Source organism: Lupinus angustifolius, chromosome LG08, assembly GCF_001865875.1.
Source record: "Lupinus angustifolius cultivar Tanjil chromosome LG08, LupAngTanjil_v1.0, whole genome shotgun sequence".
Classification (NCBI taxonomy): Eukaryota; Viridiplantae; Streptophyta; class Magnoliopsida; order Fabales; family Fabaceae; genus Lupinus; species Lupinus angustifolius.
The window spans coordinates 17,512,837-17,528,892 of record NC_032016.1 but is presented as its reverse complement, the minus strand read 5'-3'; the positions used below and the strand labels follow the sequence as shown (position 1 = coordinate 17,528,892).

The 16,056-nt window shown below is 30.4% G+C and overlaps 1 protein-coding gene across 2 annotated transcripts; it reads left to right on the top strand.

Moving 5' to 3' along the window:
* Positions 9,805 to 13,882, top strand: LOC109354951 (myosin-binding protein 7-like). Of its 2 annotated transcripts, none has more exons than XM_019597795.1 (4): positions 9,805 to 10,143; positions 10,427 to 11,806; positions 12,242 to 12,288; positions 13,453 to 13,882. In XM_019597795.1, exons 2-4 carry the CDS (start codon positions 10,490 to 10,492, stop codon positions 13,559 to 13,561), a joined length of 1,473 nt encoding a protein of 490 aa, XP_019453340.1. In that variant the 5' UTR covers positions 9,805 to 10,143; positions 10,427 to 10,489; the 3' UTR covers positions 13,562 to 13,882. The 2 variants fall into 2 exon arrangements, with proteins under 2 accessions (XP_019453340.1, XP_019453339.1); XM_019597794.1 differs by having other exon boundaries at positions 10,325 to 11,806.

Below are 16,056 nucleotides of genomic sequence, written 5' to 3'. Positions count from 1 at the left end.
TGAAAGTGCAAAGTGTCAAGATAGCACTATTAGATTGTCTATGTTTTGATGAAGACAACGATTTATTGAAAGCTTAAATATAACTCAACAAAACAATGGGCCAAGGACTCAACAGCTTCATGTCTAGACTAGAGTCATAAATAGAGTAATCATTAGTAGTCTTAGATATGTGTCCTAGTTATTGAGTCTAGGTTAGGTAAACCTAGATGCAAATCTCACAAGTTCTAAAAACAATCATATCATTTACATGAGACATGTCATCTAGATTATTATATATTCATGCATTAATCATACATGTTATTTGTGCATCTTAGGCATAACATAATGGTAAAACATGTATAGTTGATAAGCATAACATATTGGTAGTTTACCATTTAATCTCTTCACTGAAAAATATGCCAGTTTTTACATATAACATCTTTATACATTTAATCTCTTAACTGAAAATATGCCAGTTGATAAGCATAACATCTTTTCTATATAAACTGTGTTTTTACACCATGGTTTATACATTCATTCATTCATTTTTAGAATTGATAAGTTGCATATTTTTCATGCTCATTGTATGTCATATAGGCAGAGAGAAATGCATGTGAGATAGTGAGAGATAGTATCATGCTTAGGATTTAAAATGTCATCCAATTGCATGTGAATAAATGTGTTCATCATTCTATCTTTTCTTGCATGACTCTTGCATTTCTTTTAGAGATTTCGTAGGGTAGAAATTACATGTTTCTGTATAATTCTGAACTCATACATATTCTTGTTAATTTGTGAGATTTGTATAGGGTTTATAGTTGGATTTTAATTGTAATAATTGAGTCATATTTTCCTTCATAATACTATGTTTTTGTGTTGTTTTTGTGATAAGGAAAGTCGTCTTTTGGTGTCTTACTACCAACGAGATTCAGTGAGTCTTCACCAAGACTTAGAGGTCTTGAGTTTAGAACATATTCTTGGTTGGGGATAGATCGTAGGAATGGTTTTCCTAGGCGATTAGGGTAGTCACACCAAGGTAGGGGGTCTAGGAATTCAAGAAGGGAGCATCTAAGGTCTTGTAATTGGAAGTGTGCATGTAATATACATTTGTTTCAATTTTAATGAAGAAAATCTCCTCACAGCGTAAGGGGAGGACTAGATGTAGTTTTCCAATGGACCGCAAAATGAATCAGGATAAAAATACTTATTGTAGGCTTTTTCTTACCCTTATCTCTTTAATTTTCAAATTGATTAATTGCCTATTTTAGCTGATATTTTTTAATAGTGTAATTATGCCATATAGAGATTAATTTTGTTCAAATATATATGTTGTATCATTTCTATAATATCGGTGAGTGGTTGTGCAATCAAACCATTCAGTAATTGTATGTTTTGTGCAAGTTAATTGATTAAGTCAGTGCTTTAATCGATTAACTAGGCGTTTTTCAGAATAGGATTTTGGTGCAAAAAGCGGTATTTGGGAACCGCGACACCTATTCAACCCCCTCTTCTAGGTGTGTTCTATCCACCGATACCTAAGAAGTCCCCTTTTCTAGATGTGTTCTATCCACTGATACCTAACATTAAGGTGTGTTTCCCGTTTCCTATACAAGGTACACCGTACAAGGTTTTTGGAACATATTAAGACCATAGGCATATGATAAAGTACTATGGCATATCTATAGTAGATTCCTTAGTAGGTTTTAGACTCATGTTAAAGGTATCCAAGCTCCATCTAGTCTTTAAGAAAGGAAACTCAAACATTATAGGTTAAAAATAAGAGATTACTTTCTAAATTGACTAACTCATGATATCAATGACAATCTAGATGGTCCGTCATGCTAATATAAGTGAGACTCAATATCCACACCACCAAAATGAGCATCTTTCCTATCCTATAAGAATCTCTATTACTCGGGTATATGACATATATGTGGGTCAAGATAGAAGTGTACATAATAGTGTATGAGAAATATACAAACTTGGTCTTTTTATATAAAAAAAACTTTAAAATTCGCTAAACAAATTAAAGTGTAGTGTTTTTTAAGTTTGGGAAGATAAAAACATAAAAAACAAACTTTTAAGGATATAAATATATTCATGCAATTAATGATTTTGAGTCTGACTCCCACATGAGTGTTACTAATGGAGACCTCGTCTGGCCTTTCTGCTTGCACGACTAGGACAAGATAATGTAAAGGATAAGATTCCACCATCTTCCTAATAAGATGAGTCGTCACCATGTTTTTGCCAACAAAAAATAATCTATATACCCAATGTGGATAAAATTGGTCTTTGAACTAGATTTTGGAGGTTCGAGAATTGTTTATGGCTCATAAAAGGTATTGACGACACCCTAAATAATATCATAAATTTGTATCTTAGACTTGTTTAAATATTTTTTACAATTTACTTATTATCTATTAAATGACTAAAATTATTGTCGATATACCTCTTTCGTGGATGCGACGGAGATAATGCAAATGAATGAAATGAAGTCATCATTATTTTTTTTATAGGGAAAACATCAAAAATCAATTTTAAAAAATGGATTGATGTGCTTGTAGAGAAAAATTAAGTTCGGTGGTCGATTACAGATGAGGAGAGTCTCAGGCACCTCATACCTCATGTTTAAAAATGGTACATAGATCAATCATGTTGATATTCGTTCAAAACTTTAATTTTATCCTCATATTATTACACACACAAAATAGCAAAAAATAATTTTCTATTTTTTTGTGCCTGACAGAGAAATATTTGATCATACGTATCTCTAACAATAATAGAGAAATCAAAATTATGTGATTCTTCTATAAAATGGTTGATTATTTATATATATATCAAGTTAACAAAATAAGATAGCGTAATAAGACACTAGTTATATAGTGCACTACCTAATCTTACTTTCAAACAACATAAAATAGCACGACAAAACACTACTTTTCATTTTTTTTAATTATTAAAAAAATTAACAAGATTAGGTAACGCGATATGGCACAGATCCTATAGTGTACTACTTCATCCCGCTTTAGACAACAGAAAGTAGCACGACAGGACACTAGTCTTATAATGCATTACTTTATATTGTTTTTTTTAAATTATTTTTAAAAAATAAACATGAAGAGGTAACGTGGGAAGACATAAGATCTATAGTATATTACTTTACCATGTTTTATGCAACATAAAATAGCGCGACAATGTGTCATATAATACACTACTTTACATTATTTTTTATATTATTTTTAAAAAAAATTAACAAGGTAACGAGAGAAGAGAAAGCACAGGGCGTGCACTATTTCACATTGTTTTAGATAACATAATAGCACGATAAGGCATTAGTCTTATAGTATATTATTTTCTTTTTAAAAAAATTATTAGTCTCTAGAAAACTAGATAATAACATGTAACAAAACAAGAACTATAAGGTTTTAATGTAAATGGCTTTGGCATGAAGAGTTATGTATAAACTATGAACAAGTATCATCTCTATTAATGGAGAGACAAATAATTACCCCTTTAAACCCGTGGTTGCTTAGTGGTAAAGTGGTTATTTTTTCCACCACCAGTTTTAACTACATTATGAATAAGAGTACGTTTATTTTTTACACGAAACAATAACATTGCAAATGACTTTTTTATTGTCATTATGCATTACTTATTGAAATGTAAACTTATTAATTAAAATGTAGTTTTAAACATGGTATACTAAACTTGAAATTGTAGATATTAAATTGAAGACATTAGAATTTTATTGAGTAAATTACTTTAAAGGTACTCCTAATAAAACATTTAACATGAAGGTAGAATAATAGCCACATTTAGTGTCTATGTTGTCCATACTTTTAACAATTGTCCCTTTCTAGCAATGTTATTAAAACCGGATCGGTTATCAAACCGATCAGGGTACTGATATAGTGGTTTAACCGGTGGTTTAGTAATTAAACTGCATGTCGGTTAATCAAGATAGACATGCTTATATATATGTAAACGTGTGTAACAAAAAATTTCTAATATGTAGATACTCAAATTTATAATTCATATTCATAGTCTACTAAGAATTTTAATAGACAAACAACTATAACAAATTTGAAGCCTAAATTGCAAATACAAACATCAATCCACAAGTACTATCTTACTTAACAAACTCAAAACCAGTGTTGTTAGAACCGGACCGGACGGTCCGACCGGTCTGACCGCTGATCGGACTTGAAAACGGCTCTGGTTTGCCGTCTTAACCGAATGAGATTTGGACCGCTTTGAATCGGAAAAAAATTCGGTCCGACCATGTTAAACCCAGTTAAACCGGATTAACCCGGGAAGTAAACCGGACGGCTCACTTAAAAATAAAAAATGGGACAATGTTCTAATATTTTGTTTTACTACGGTCCAAAAAAGGATAAACAGGTATTATTCCAATATAATTATACATAATTATTAATTATATAAAGTTTTACATTTATATATATTATATATTTATAAATAAAAATTATTAATTAGGTACGAAATCACCCGGTCAGACCGGACAGTTTAACCGTTTAAACCTAATACGGGACCTCTGCCGGTTTGACATCCGGCTCGAGTTTCACAACACTGCTCAAAACATAAACACAAGATCACAACTCACTATTCAAAACATATTAAACTTAATTAAAGCAAATATTAAACATAAACACATGAACAAAATACAAGCAAATATCTAATTCCCAAATTAAAGGTGAAAATTCTATCAATGAGATAAATTTAAAATACCTCAATTTTTTACATGATACCAAACCGTTAAACTTAATTAAAGTTTTCACTACAGATTCATACTTCTAAAACTATTTCACAAGAGTTTAAAATTTGTGCATTGATAGTATAACTTTACACTGTCAACATATTATCCATCATTGATTTGTTTTACTTTTGTGAGACAGTCAATAGTAGTTAATAAATCAATAATAAATGATTTGCTGACAATGTAAAAAACACTTATACTTTCAATATATACATATTAAATCCATTTCACAATACAAATGTTATATTTTTTAATAGATGGAGTATATTAGTATGAGAATACAAAAAGAACTGATATTACTGCGTACCTAGTAAAACTAAACGCCATATTCCAAATTCCAATACGCTACACAGACCCATATGCATAAGATTCTATTTCAGCTTTAAACCAAATGGATGAAATAAAAGTGAATGGTTAAGTTAATAAATATACCCAAAAAACACACAACAAACTAACAAAATAAAAAAAGAGAAAAAGGATGAGAGATGAAGTAAGTGTAGACTTCAGAGCATACAAACCAGAAATGCAGAAGTTGAGTGAGAATGACAAAAGAAGACGGCGCTTCAAGAAAAGCAGGGTTGTATGGAGGATGCTCCTGAATCGGATGGTTTTTGACAACTCGGCCAGTTTCTCGGTTTTATCCAAAACCGACCGGTATGGTCCAGTTTGGTCCGGTTTTGACCGATTCTGTTGCTCATTCGGTCCAACGACTGTGCCGTGCCGGCTATGACTCCGGTTTTCCAGTCGAACCAGCCAGTCCGTTTCGGTTTTAATATCACTGCTTTCTAGTAATTTTCATAGTCCATATTAGAAAGAAAACTGGATAAATGTTTCAAAATAAATGGAAAGTGACAGTACCTCATCTTGGAATAAGGGAGGGAGATTTTTAGTTTTTAAAAGATTTGTAACTTCAACGCGCAACTTTTCTTCTTTAATGTGTTTGCCACCAACGTTTCACATTAGCATTGTAGTATGAATATTCATAACCTAACCACCTTGTTATGTGTGTGAAGAATACAATAGCATTGATGTTATCTATGTTTCTCCTTTTACCTATTGTGGTTTTCTCCTCTTCTTCTCTCTAAGGTTGCCTCCTTTTTTAGAATAGGTATATTGTTAAGTGTGAATGTGACATCTTCTTTCTAAGTTAACTATATAAAAGGCTGTACATCTATTGTCTTATAATGAGTGTCACTTCAGTCATAACCTTGTGATTGGTCAAAAAATACTTAAAAATTAAATTTTAATTTAAATATATATTTTTCAACCAATCACAAGATCATGACACATGATGTGACACTCGTTATGGGACAACATATATGCTTCCATAAAAGGAGGTAGATTAGAGTTGCAAACCTAAACTGAATGGGTCAACAAAAGCCCAACTGCCTAGTCACTCTTTAATTTTTATTCATCATTTATTTACTGATTATTTTTATTGAAAAGAATTTCACGCCAGTCAAAATTGGGTGTTTACAATTATTTTTAATTTTTATATCTAATAATAGTTTATCTTGCTCTTACGTATTTCTGTATGTAATAGAAGATCAAGACTTACGTAGTTTTTGGGTAAGAATATTTTATTGGTTGCAATTATTTTTTATTATATAAAGATTAATAGAAAATAAACAATGCTAATCATGTCATTTCCATCTTGAGAGAGACATATGAGTCCTAATTTGTTTCCACGTCATAACCACCGAGGGAGATAGAAAACATGACATTGGTTGTGTTCACTTTTCCAATTTTTATAGATTTTTATTATAAGGATAAAATAAAAATTCCAATATTTGTTATTATTCACATATTCACTTCATGAGAGAGAAGTAACAACCATATATTTTGTCGTCTCAACTCGAATGGATGAAAAATATGAGCTTTAGTTGCTACCACTCTTTTAATCCTTATTACATATTTGTATTTAATATTTTATTTCTACTTAATTATTATTATTTAGTTTTTACTTAATTTTATTGTTAGTATTAATATAATTAATAAATTATTAAAAATGTATTTAATACTATTATTATACATTTAAAAAAGAAACTTATTTATTTTATAGTATTAAAAGAATAAATTATTAAATAAAAGTAAGAAAAGAAAAAGTGTTAACCAGTTATTGGTGACATGGGAAACAAGGACACCAAAGCAAGGCAGCTAGGCACGGAAGATTAGATGTGACAAGCTGCAGTACAACACAGTTGGTGCTAACACGTGGCACAGTTTCGTGACAGGATGATATGATTCGTGACGCTCTAAAGTAAGTGTGGCAAATGACTACGCTGACCCAAGCTTGACAAGAGTGTGACAAAAGGGAGTGTGGCTACTCTCCCGTACTAGAAGGGGCAGTGCATAGTTAAGATCAGGACACGTGACAAAAAGAAAATTTTAATGATCTAGATTTTTATTCTTTTTGAAAATAAATATTTAAAAAAAATTAACCTCCCACATTTCTCATACTAGAGAGGAATCAGTCTAGACAAAAGGATGTCAACACTCACATTAGTATGACATCAAGATTTAGCATAAAATATTCTTTTTGACTCTTCTCGTGTTTTTAGTGAGTTTCTAATTAGGATTTGTTTAGTTTTGAGTTAAGGAATATTTTGTGAATATGCTATATTTTAAAATGTGATAAAATATTCTTTTATATTAAAGATGTGGATATGGTTTATTATATTTTAAAATGTTGATATGATTTGTTATATTTAAAAATATAGAATAATATGTTTCTTTCTCTTGCTCTAATGTCTAAAATAGGTTAGACTAAATTAGATGTTCTCTTGACATTGTAGCTATAAAGCATGATCTATAGAGGCACTCAATTTTGACAAATCATGATTTGTTATGTAGAATTATGATTTGTTAAGTAGTGATGTGTGAAGATAACAAATTTTCTTTCTCCAATTCATGTAGAGGCACTAAATTTTGACAATGAATGGTTCTTGAATTTGATTGTAAAAGTTTGGTTGAACCTAATACATTTCATGCTTTCCTCTTTTCGATTATTTGATTAAAGAGAAGTAAAAAGTGAAAAAAAGAGCTATAGATTTCCTAATTATTTTATTTTATAATTTATAATAAGGAGAATTAGAATTACAATGTGGCTTTCTGAATACCCATAGGACCATTATATTATGGTTTGGTGACTGGTGGGGTAATAAGTTTGAGAAACTTTACTTAGATGTAGATTTACTCTTTTTCTCTATTTATGAGTAAGATTTTGGGTAATGTTTGGTTGGGATAAAAAAAGGAAAGAAAGAAATTGAGAGAAATGAAAAGGAAGGAAAAAAATCTTTTCAATTGATTAGTTGCATTGAAGAAGGAAGAAAATAAAAAAAAATTGTGGATCATGTCATTATGTTTTAAAATATGTCCCAAATTAATGACGATGAAGGAAATTAAAAAAAATAATGAATATTTAATTTTTTTAATTGACGTATTTTCATTTATTTAGGACATGATTTGAGATTTGTGCTATCAGATTCTTGTCTCAGAAAATTAGTGACAGATTTTCTGGTTGTTAACTTCCTATCACCACATTTTTTTTCCATCAATTTTTCTTTCCTAAATTTTTGTTTTGTAAACTAAACAAAGTATAATTTTCTATTTACAGAAAACCAGCTTAGTTCAGATGTAACAATGAAAATAAAAAGTTGATGACTAATTGTAGATTTTGGCAATGAGATATATCACAATTATGAAAATGTCGTTGAAGTTGATCATTATTCACCAAAAAAATATATAGTGTTTACAAAAAAAACTCAAAACATTTGATATTCATTTTAGTTTTTTTTAATATGAGTTCATAAACGGTCACACGTTTATGGTAAGAATTTTTTAAAAAAGAAATTCATTTGGGGCAGAGGAAGTACAAGTTTTATAGAAAAATAATGCATTTCTTAAGAATAATAAATATATCATTTTTAATAAAAAAATGCTTTTAGTAAAATACTTGTATAGTGCAGTTATATAAACACATTAAAAAAAAGAGTGACCACTCAAATTGAAAGACAAGATTCCAAAGAAATTGAAAGAATTGAAATATAATTTAAAAAAGTAAAAGCGAAAAAGGATATTGTTTAAATCAAAAGGATAGATTTAAAAAATAAAGAGAAAAAGAGCACACGGTAAATAGTTGTAAACTTACAAAGCTACCTCCACCGGGTAACTAACCACTCAACTCAAGTCTCCCTTCTCCACCGTTCATATTCTTGTCCTTCATAGTTTGAGTGTACTTCTTAGATTTAATAGAGAGTGTATCATTTCATATATTATTTGATGTGATTGATAAAAATATTTAATTATTAAAATTTTAATTTAAGATTTTAAAATATATATATTAGTAGTATAAATTTTTTATATTATAAACACATCATTCACTATTAATTTATGTAAATTTTATTTGAAAATCAATAATGATCAACAAATCAATGATATATGATTAACACTTACACTCTTATTATGATATAGAAAATATGTTATTTTACTCTACCACTCTAAATCACCTAACAAAATTTATCACATAACATATAATTCATAATCCTTAATTTCTTTTTGGGATAATCAATTTCACTATACTACTGATAAGAGAGTTGGTCCTAAAATCCCACTAAATCAATTGAAAAGTCAATAAATTCAATTTATAATAGCAATATTTATTAGAATGAATAATTGCATAGTCCTAAACAAAATTAATTCCTTATTCATAAAAGGGCAAATGAGTATCTTTAACTATATAAAAAACTTTATTATAATAAACTAATTTATTTTGTAGATGAGTATAAAATCTATGCATTGTTGGTATAAAGATTTATACACATATACCTCATCATCTATCATTTATTTAGATTTTTTTTTCAAAGTCAACAACAATTAAATATCAATAGTAAATAATACAATAACAATATATAAAATTCATACACTATCAATACATATACCAGTTAATGAAATAGAATATTTGACTAGTATGATGCATGGATCCGGTGGAGCTAGCTGATTAATAATCCGTAATTACACATAAGAAAACAAAATCGAAAAACCAAACATAAAGTATAATTTTATTTTTATCTTTAGGGTTTCCAATTTCCAATTCATCATCACAATTTCCCTCCTTCTTCCCTCTTTCTCTTTCTCTTTCTCTTTCTCGTTCTTTCCTCTCATGAAAGAAACGATTCACTCTTCTCACTTTCTCTCCTTTTGTAGGAGCTGGAGTTTCATTTTTCAAATTTGTTTTCATTTTGCATTTTTCAATTTTTTTACTTCGTTTTGATTCTATTTTTCCCGGGGGAGACTGAATTTTCCGGGAAAAATTATATCTCGTTTTTCTCTTCCCTGTGATCTTCGCTTACGTTTGATTTTGATTCATCAACGAAAGTTCCTTCAAGGTTTGTATCTTTATCTTATTTTTATTATTTTTCTATTGTTTTATTATGAGAATTTTCCCTCTTGAAATCGTTAACTCTGAGGAAAAAAAGTGAAGGAAAAGGAAATGAGAAATTCAGTTTTCGTTTTGGGTTAATTGTATGTTGTTATTAGGTTTCATGTGGTTATTTTTCTCTCTGTTAGGTTTTTGCATTGGATTGTTTGATCGTTTAGTATTGGGGAGGGGAAGAAAATTGTTAATGGTGGTATAGTTTGGAAGTAATTGATGTTATATTTTGTTACCAGATTGTTGATTTGTTGAAATTGGTGAATTTCCGAAGTAGTTAGAGTTTGATTGTGTTTTGATCCATGGATGTGGAATTAGTTCTATCTTCCAAGGATTTGTTGAAATGTTGCAATTGCGGATGTAGTTGTTCTTTGGCAGCTCAGTCTTCGGGGACTTGGATGCGTTCTGTTAAACGGAAGCACGATGAATTTGAGCTGGATAGTGGATTACGTGTGCCTATGTTTGCGCGGATTGGGATTGAAAATGAATGCATGGCCTTGCGTGAGATGGTCAGCAGTCAGCAGAAAACTATAGAAGATTTGAATGCTGAATTGGAGGAGGAGAGAAATTCTGCATCCACAGCTGCAAATGAGGCAATGTCGATGATATTGAGGTTGCAGAGGGAGAAGGCAGAGATTCAAATGGAATCCCGACAATTCAAGCGTTTTGCAGAGCAGAAAATGTCACATGATCAGGAGGAGTTTTTATCATTGGAGGATTTGTTGTACAAGAGGGAACAGATTATCCAGTCACTAACTTGTGAAGTTCAGGCCTATAAACACCGGATGATGAGTTTTGGGCTCACCGAGGAAGAGGTGGAAGGTGAGCAATATGAACTTTCCACCTATGAATACCCTGCTTTGAAATGCAATGTGTTGCATGGTGTCATGGATGCCAATAATGATGACACAGATATCGAGAAATATGCATTTGGTGAAAATCCTAGTGACCGTTTGAGGGACTTGGAAAATAGGATCTTTCAAATGGAGAGAAGTCCAACTTACAGCCAGATGGATGGGGATTATACAGGAAAAAATACTTTTGAGAAGGTGATTGTTGGACAATCTCCAAGACGGACAAGACATTCCAGGAAATTTTCCTCTGACTCGACTTCATTTGGTGGGATGGGGAGAGAAAATGGTCCTGATTTTCAGATGGATTCTCCCAAGGTCAATAATAACTCTAGGAAAGACAATTTCTCTCAGTCAGATGATCCTTCCAATTTGAAGAAGGAAGATAAGGCATCAGAAAGTGATGACACGAGTGACAGAATTTATACAGTTGACTTTGTTCAAGTTGGGGCACCGGATAATGGTTTCACAGAATCCAAGGCTCGAGGCGGTGCCTTTGAAGATTATGCAACCTCACCAAGGGAGTCAGGGAAAAATGCTGATTTTGAAGATTCTGACATAAAGAAGCTTTACATGAGGCTTCATGCACTTGAAGCTGATAGGGAATCAATGAGGCAGGCGATCATTTCAATGAGCACAGATAAAGCACAGTTTGTGTTACTGAAGGAAATAGCTCAACATTTGTGCAAAGAGATGTCGCCGGAAAGAAGAATGACTGAGAGGAAGCCCTCTATTGTTGGCAGCTTTTCATTCTTCTCAATTTTTACGGTAATTTATGAACAAAAATGGTTTCTACCGATGCAATGCATTTATTTCTGCCATATATCTCTGATGAGACACATTTTATCCATCTTTTAGGTTTTAGCACAGGCCTATATTGAGATTATCTCTTCCTGCATCATTCTGCTTGCCATTGCTTGCCCTTCTGTTAAAGATTTATTGCTAGAGGCTTGCCCTCCTGCATCATTCTGCACTGGCTAACTTATGAAGTCAAATGCACGAAAAACATAACCTAATTACTTAACTGCAGAAATAGTTTATGTTGGGTTTTTCTCTTTTCATCTGTGGAAGGTTGCATTTTCAATCTTCAATGTTTCACCAATGTATAACGTTTTTCACGGATTGTAATGTTGAAAACATGCATTCATTTGATGAAAGGTTTTCTGAGTAGCACTATAACCGTGCCATCTTTTTTGTCTACAGTGGATCACATCAGTTGTTTTCTGGAGAAAGAGAGCTCATCAAAGCAAGTAAGTAACAGACTCACAGTAAAACTTTTATAATGGCTCAAATAAATTTGTACCATGAAAAATTATTTGCAATTTTGTCTGTTATAAATTGTATAGTCTATTAAAGTAAGGGCTAAATTTGGCATTTTACTCACAACTACCTAACCCAAAAATCATGTTACAGAGACTAGATCCTTTTGAATTTAAGTGGCTTATGTTCATAAGGTCTAACTCCCAAACTAAAATATTATTAACATTTTTTGAAGGTCCAACTTTTGCCTTTGAAACTTGACTGCAGCAGGCATTTATTTTCAATTTTTAATGGTACTTGACATGTTTGACACAATCATAATTCATAATCTCCACTCTCAATGAATTAGTTTCTTGTTTGTAACAACACCATCATCAAGTGTTAATGTCTTCAAATAATTAGGAAAACATAAGTTTTATGGGGGCTGTGATGGAACTTTTCAGGTCGTTTCTGAGAATTGGTGATTGTATATTGATACACTTCTCTGAAAGCATAGGCATTTATTCAAATAGCAAATTCACTGTGATGATGTCTGATAACTATCCTAATATTTCTTATAGGGCGGTTTCAGTAGGTGTATTATACCATTGTTTAACCTTGAAGCAAAGAGATAAATTTGTTGAGGATATTCTTGGGTGATGATCCTTGACAAGAAATTACCTGTTGAAGAAATTAAGTTTAGAGAATAAGGAAAAGTGACAGACAATAAACTCAGTAATATTGATTCGAGATGATGTCATAATAGATGTAATGTGATTAGACAAAACACAAACTCGAAAGTTCTATTTATACTAATACTAGAATGTTTGTCGTAATTAAATGAACACACCATAAAATATATAATAAAAAAGTCATAAGACATTGTCTGACCTGAGATAATCTAGTACACTCTAAAGAGATTACAGTATCTCCTCATACCAGGAGATTAGTTATCTTCACCAACCACTAAAATCATGTCATGTGTCATATTTTACCGTTTTCGAAAAAGTAAAATAATATTACACATGTTATAATTTTAATGACCGAAGGAGATAAGTTATCTTATGATAGGAGAAGATACTTTATTCTCATACTCTAAATTATTTTAGGATACAGTCAAGATATCTTGAGAAGTTGTCCACATTACCCATCATCTAAAATGCTTGTAACTATAGGTATATGTTCGAACTACCCGCTGATAGTATGGGCTTGCTGCTACTCCTAGACAATGGAACACATGCAAGACCATGGAGATGTATTTCAAGTACACAAGTGGGAGATTAGTTCCTCAATTCCTGTGTCAAACTCAAATGTGGGAATACCAAATGAACTTTAATAACACCACTGCAATGAGGTTTTTTTTGTATTATCCCACTAGTTCTTTCATGCTGAAAAAAGGTGGTGTATTGTGAAGTGTTCTTTTATTCCTTCTGTATGAAATTGAAGTAATTTGTTTGTTGATTGGTAAAAGTTGGATATGTTATGTGACATTTGAGCATTCTTTTACTCAAATGGTTTTTGGAGTTAAGCTCAGAACCTCTCTTGTATATGTCATTCTCAACCTTGATTCTATTACATGAAGCTTAGTGTTGAGTGTTGGTCATTCAGATGTATCATTACTTTCAAATCTCATCTATAACTCCACTACAAAAGTGATTGTCTTGAATATTATTAGTTTATTTCATTTACTTAAATTTTCACACATCTATCAGATTCATGTATATTTGACTCTTTCAATTTTCATTCACTAGTGAAGACTTAATGTCTAGTGAAGACTTAATGTCTGTCACTTAACTAATAATGTTAATTTCAATGGCAATGTTCATATGTATTATTTTTAATGAAAGATGAGTTGGTTTAATGGTGTAAAGTCTTAATGGATTTCTAAGTATAGTACAAGGCTAATGGTCAAATTTCGATATTTGGAAGCAGTATTTGCCATGAGAAGTAACAATATATTCCGAAAATGATTAGTTCTTTACTGATCAAGTGATTGAGTATCATTAATAACACAAAAAATATGTTGATGTTTTCTGATCTACCCACTAGTAACCCCTGTGTTTTACGATTTATTCAATTATCACAATTTATTTTTTCTCACTACTGAAGCGATGGTGTTGGGAGTTAAAAAACCCATAATTCTGTGTCTATGAGGATTAGAACTTTGTCGTAGTCACTTAAATCAAAGTCATTGAATCTACTCCTAACTTTCAACCCTGCTTACTTTTTCTATGTGTGGGCTGTAATCATGGGTCTGCTTGGTAATGACAAGGATATATTGTCTCAAAATTTATCTCAAACCAATTACAATATTTCATGTCAGTTAAAAAAATTAAATATTAATAACTTTATCTATTTTTGTTTCATTATGATTGGTTTGGGATATGTTTGAGACAATAGATCCCCATTGGTAAAACTAGTTTGTAACCGTGAACTTATACTTGTAAATTTAACTACAAAGTTGTAGCTATTAAACTATAATTGGTTAATAAAACTCGCTTTGAAATTGGTTGACATTTATTAAAGGACTAAGAAGAGTATATACTATTTTATTTATTTACTATTTTTTAATTTTTTATTAAGTAAATTATAATTATTAATTGGAATAATTAAATAAATAGTAGTACTATGATAAATTATTAATTGTATAATTAAATTAATATTAGGAATTAATAAAATTATAAGAATTTTATAGTTATTTATAAAATTATTAATAATCATTTAAGTTTTACTTATTTATAATTAATTCATAATCGCTGGTAGATATTTTGTAAGGTGTAATCAATCTAATTTGGTAAAATTTAAAAAAATAAATTGACCAATAAATTATGGAAAAATCTTCTGGTTTTTGGTAAGTTACTTAGATTAGCTTTCTAAAAACTATCTTTCAAATATTATAAACTTTTTTTTTTAAAAGTTATATGTTCCATCTAATTTTCGTGGATGATACTAGTAACTTATTGACTAAGTAAAAAAAGCTAAAAATTACCTAAAATATGACATGTACATTGGATTCTAATCTTCTGATCGTGATGAATTGGATGTTTGACCAAAAAATGGAGTAGATGCTACTCTCATATTATGCAAATTATTTTTTAAATTTTATTACAAGGTTGAATAAGAACAAAGATATGGCATTTTCCCATGTGCTGGTTTATTCAGGCAAAAGTGAAGATGATTATCCTCTATCACATGTTTATTTCAATTATTGCTTTAAAGTAATATATGCAAATTAAGATAATTATTCAAGATGTTAACATAAATTTAAAATAATGTTGTTTTGACTTAGTTGTTTCTTGATATTACCAATATTATTTTCATTTTTAAAAGAAGTAATTTGTGCATTTAATATTTGATAATTTAAGACAAAAGAACAAACATGGAAAAAAAGAGTCAATGCTTATTGATTTCATAAAGTGATAAACAATATGAAAATGTGAAAAATAATAGAGCAACAATTAAAATGGAATGGAGAGAGTAACTAAGTAATATTTTTATTTAATTAGTTTTAAATGTCCATTTAAGCAATGTATGATCACCCCTTTATATATAAATGCAAAGACCTTATCCACCATAATTTTTCTATTTATTTTTATTCAACCGTAAAAATCATTGGGAAACTCATGCTCTCTCATGCTTCTATTTCAAAATGTTGGTCTTTACTCATGTCACTTGGCATGTCATGTTGCATTAATTTCTTTTAAAACATATAAAAAACAAAAAACATATAGTTGGTGGTTATTTATATGATAGATTGAAATTAGCCACACATAAATTGG

What these genes read in the sequence shown, in the direction of transcription:
- LOC109354951 (XM_019597795.1), top strand. Translation starts at nt 10,490, where the DNA reads ATGGATGTGGAATTAGTTCTATCTTCCAAGGATTTGTTGAAATGTTGC. An exon ending in CATTCTTCTCAATTTTTACG is followed by an intron (nt 11,807 to 12,241) that starts GTAATTTATGAA and finishes TTTTGTCTACAG; the next exon opens with TGGATCACATCAGTTGTTTT. An exon ending in AAGAGAGCTCATCAAAGCAA is followed by an intron (nt 12,289 to 13,452) that starts GTAAGTAACAGA and finishes TTGTAACTATAG; the next exon opens with GTATATGTTCGAACTACCCG.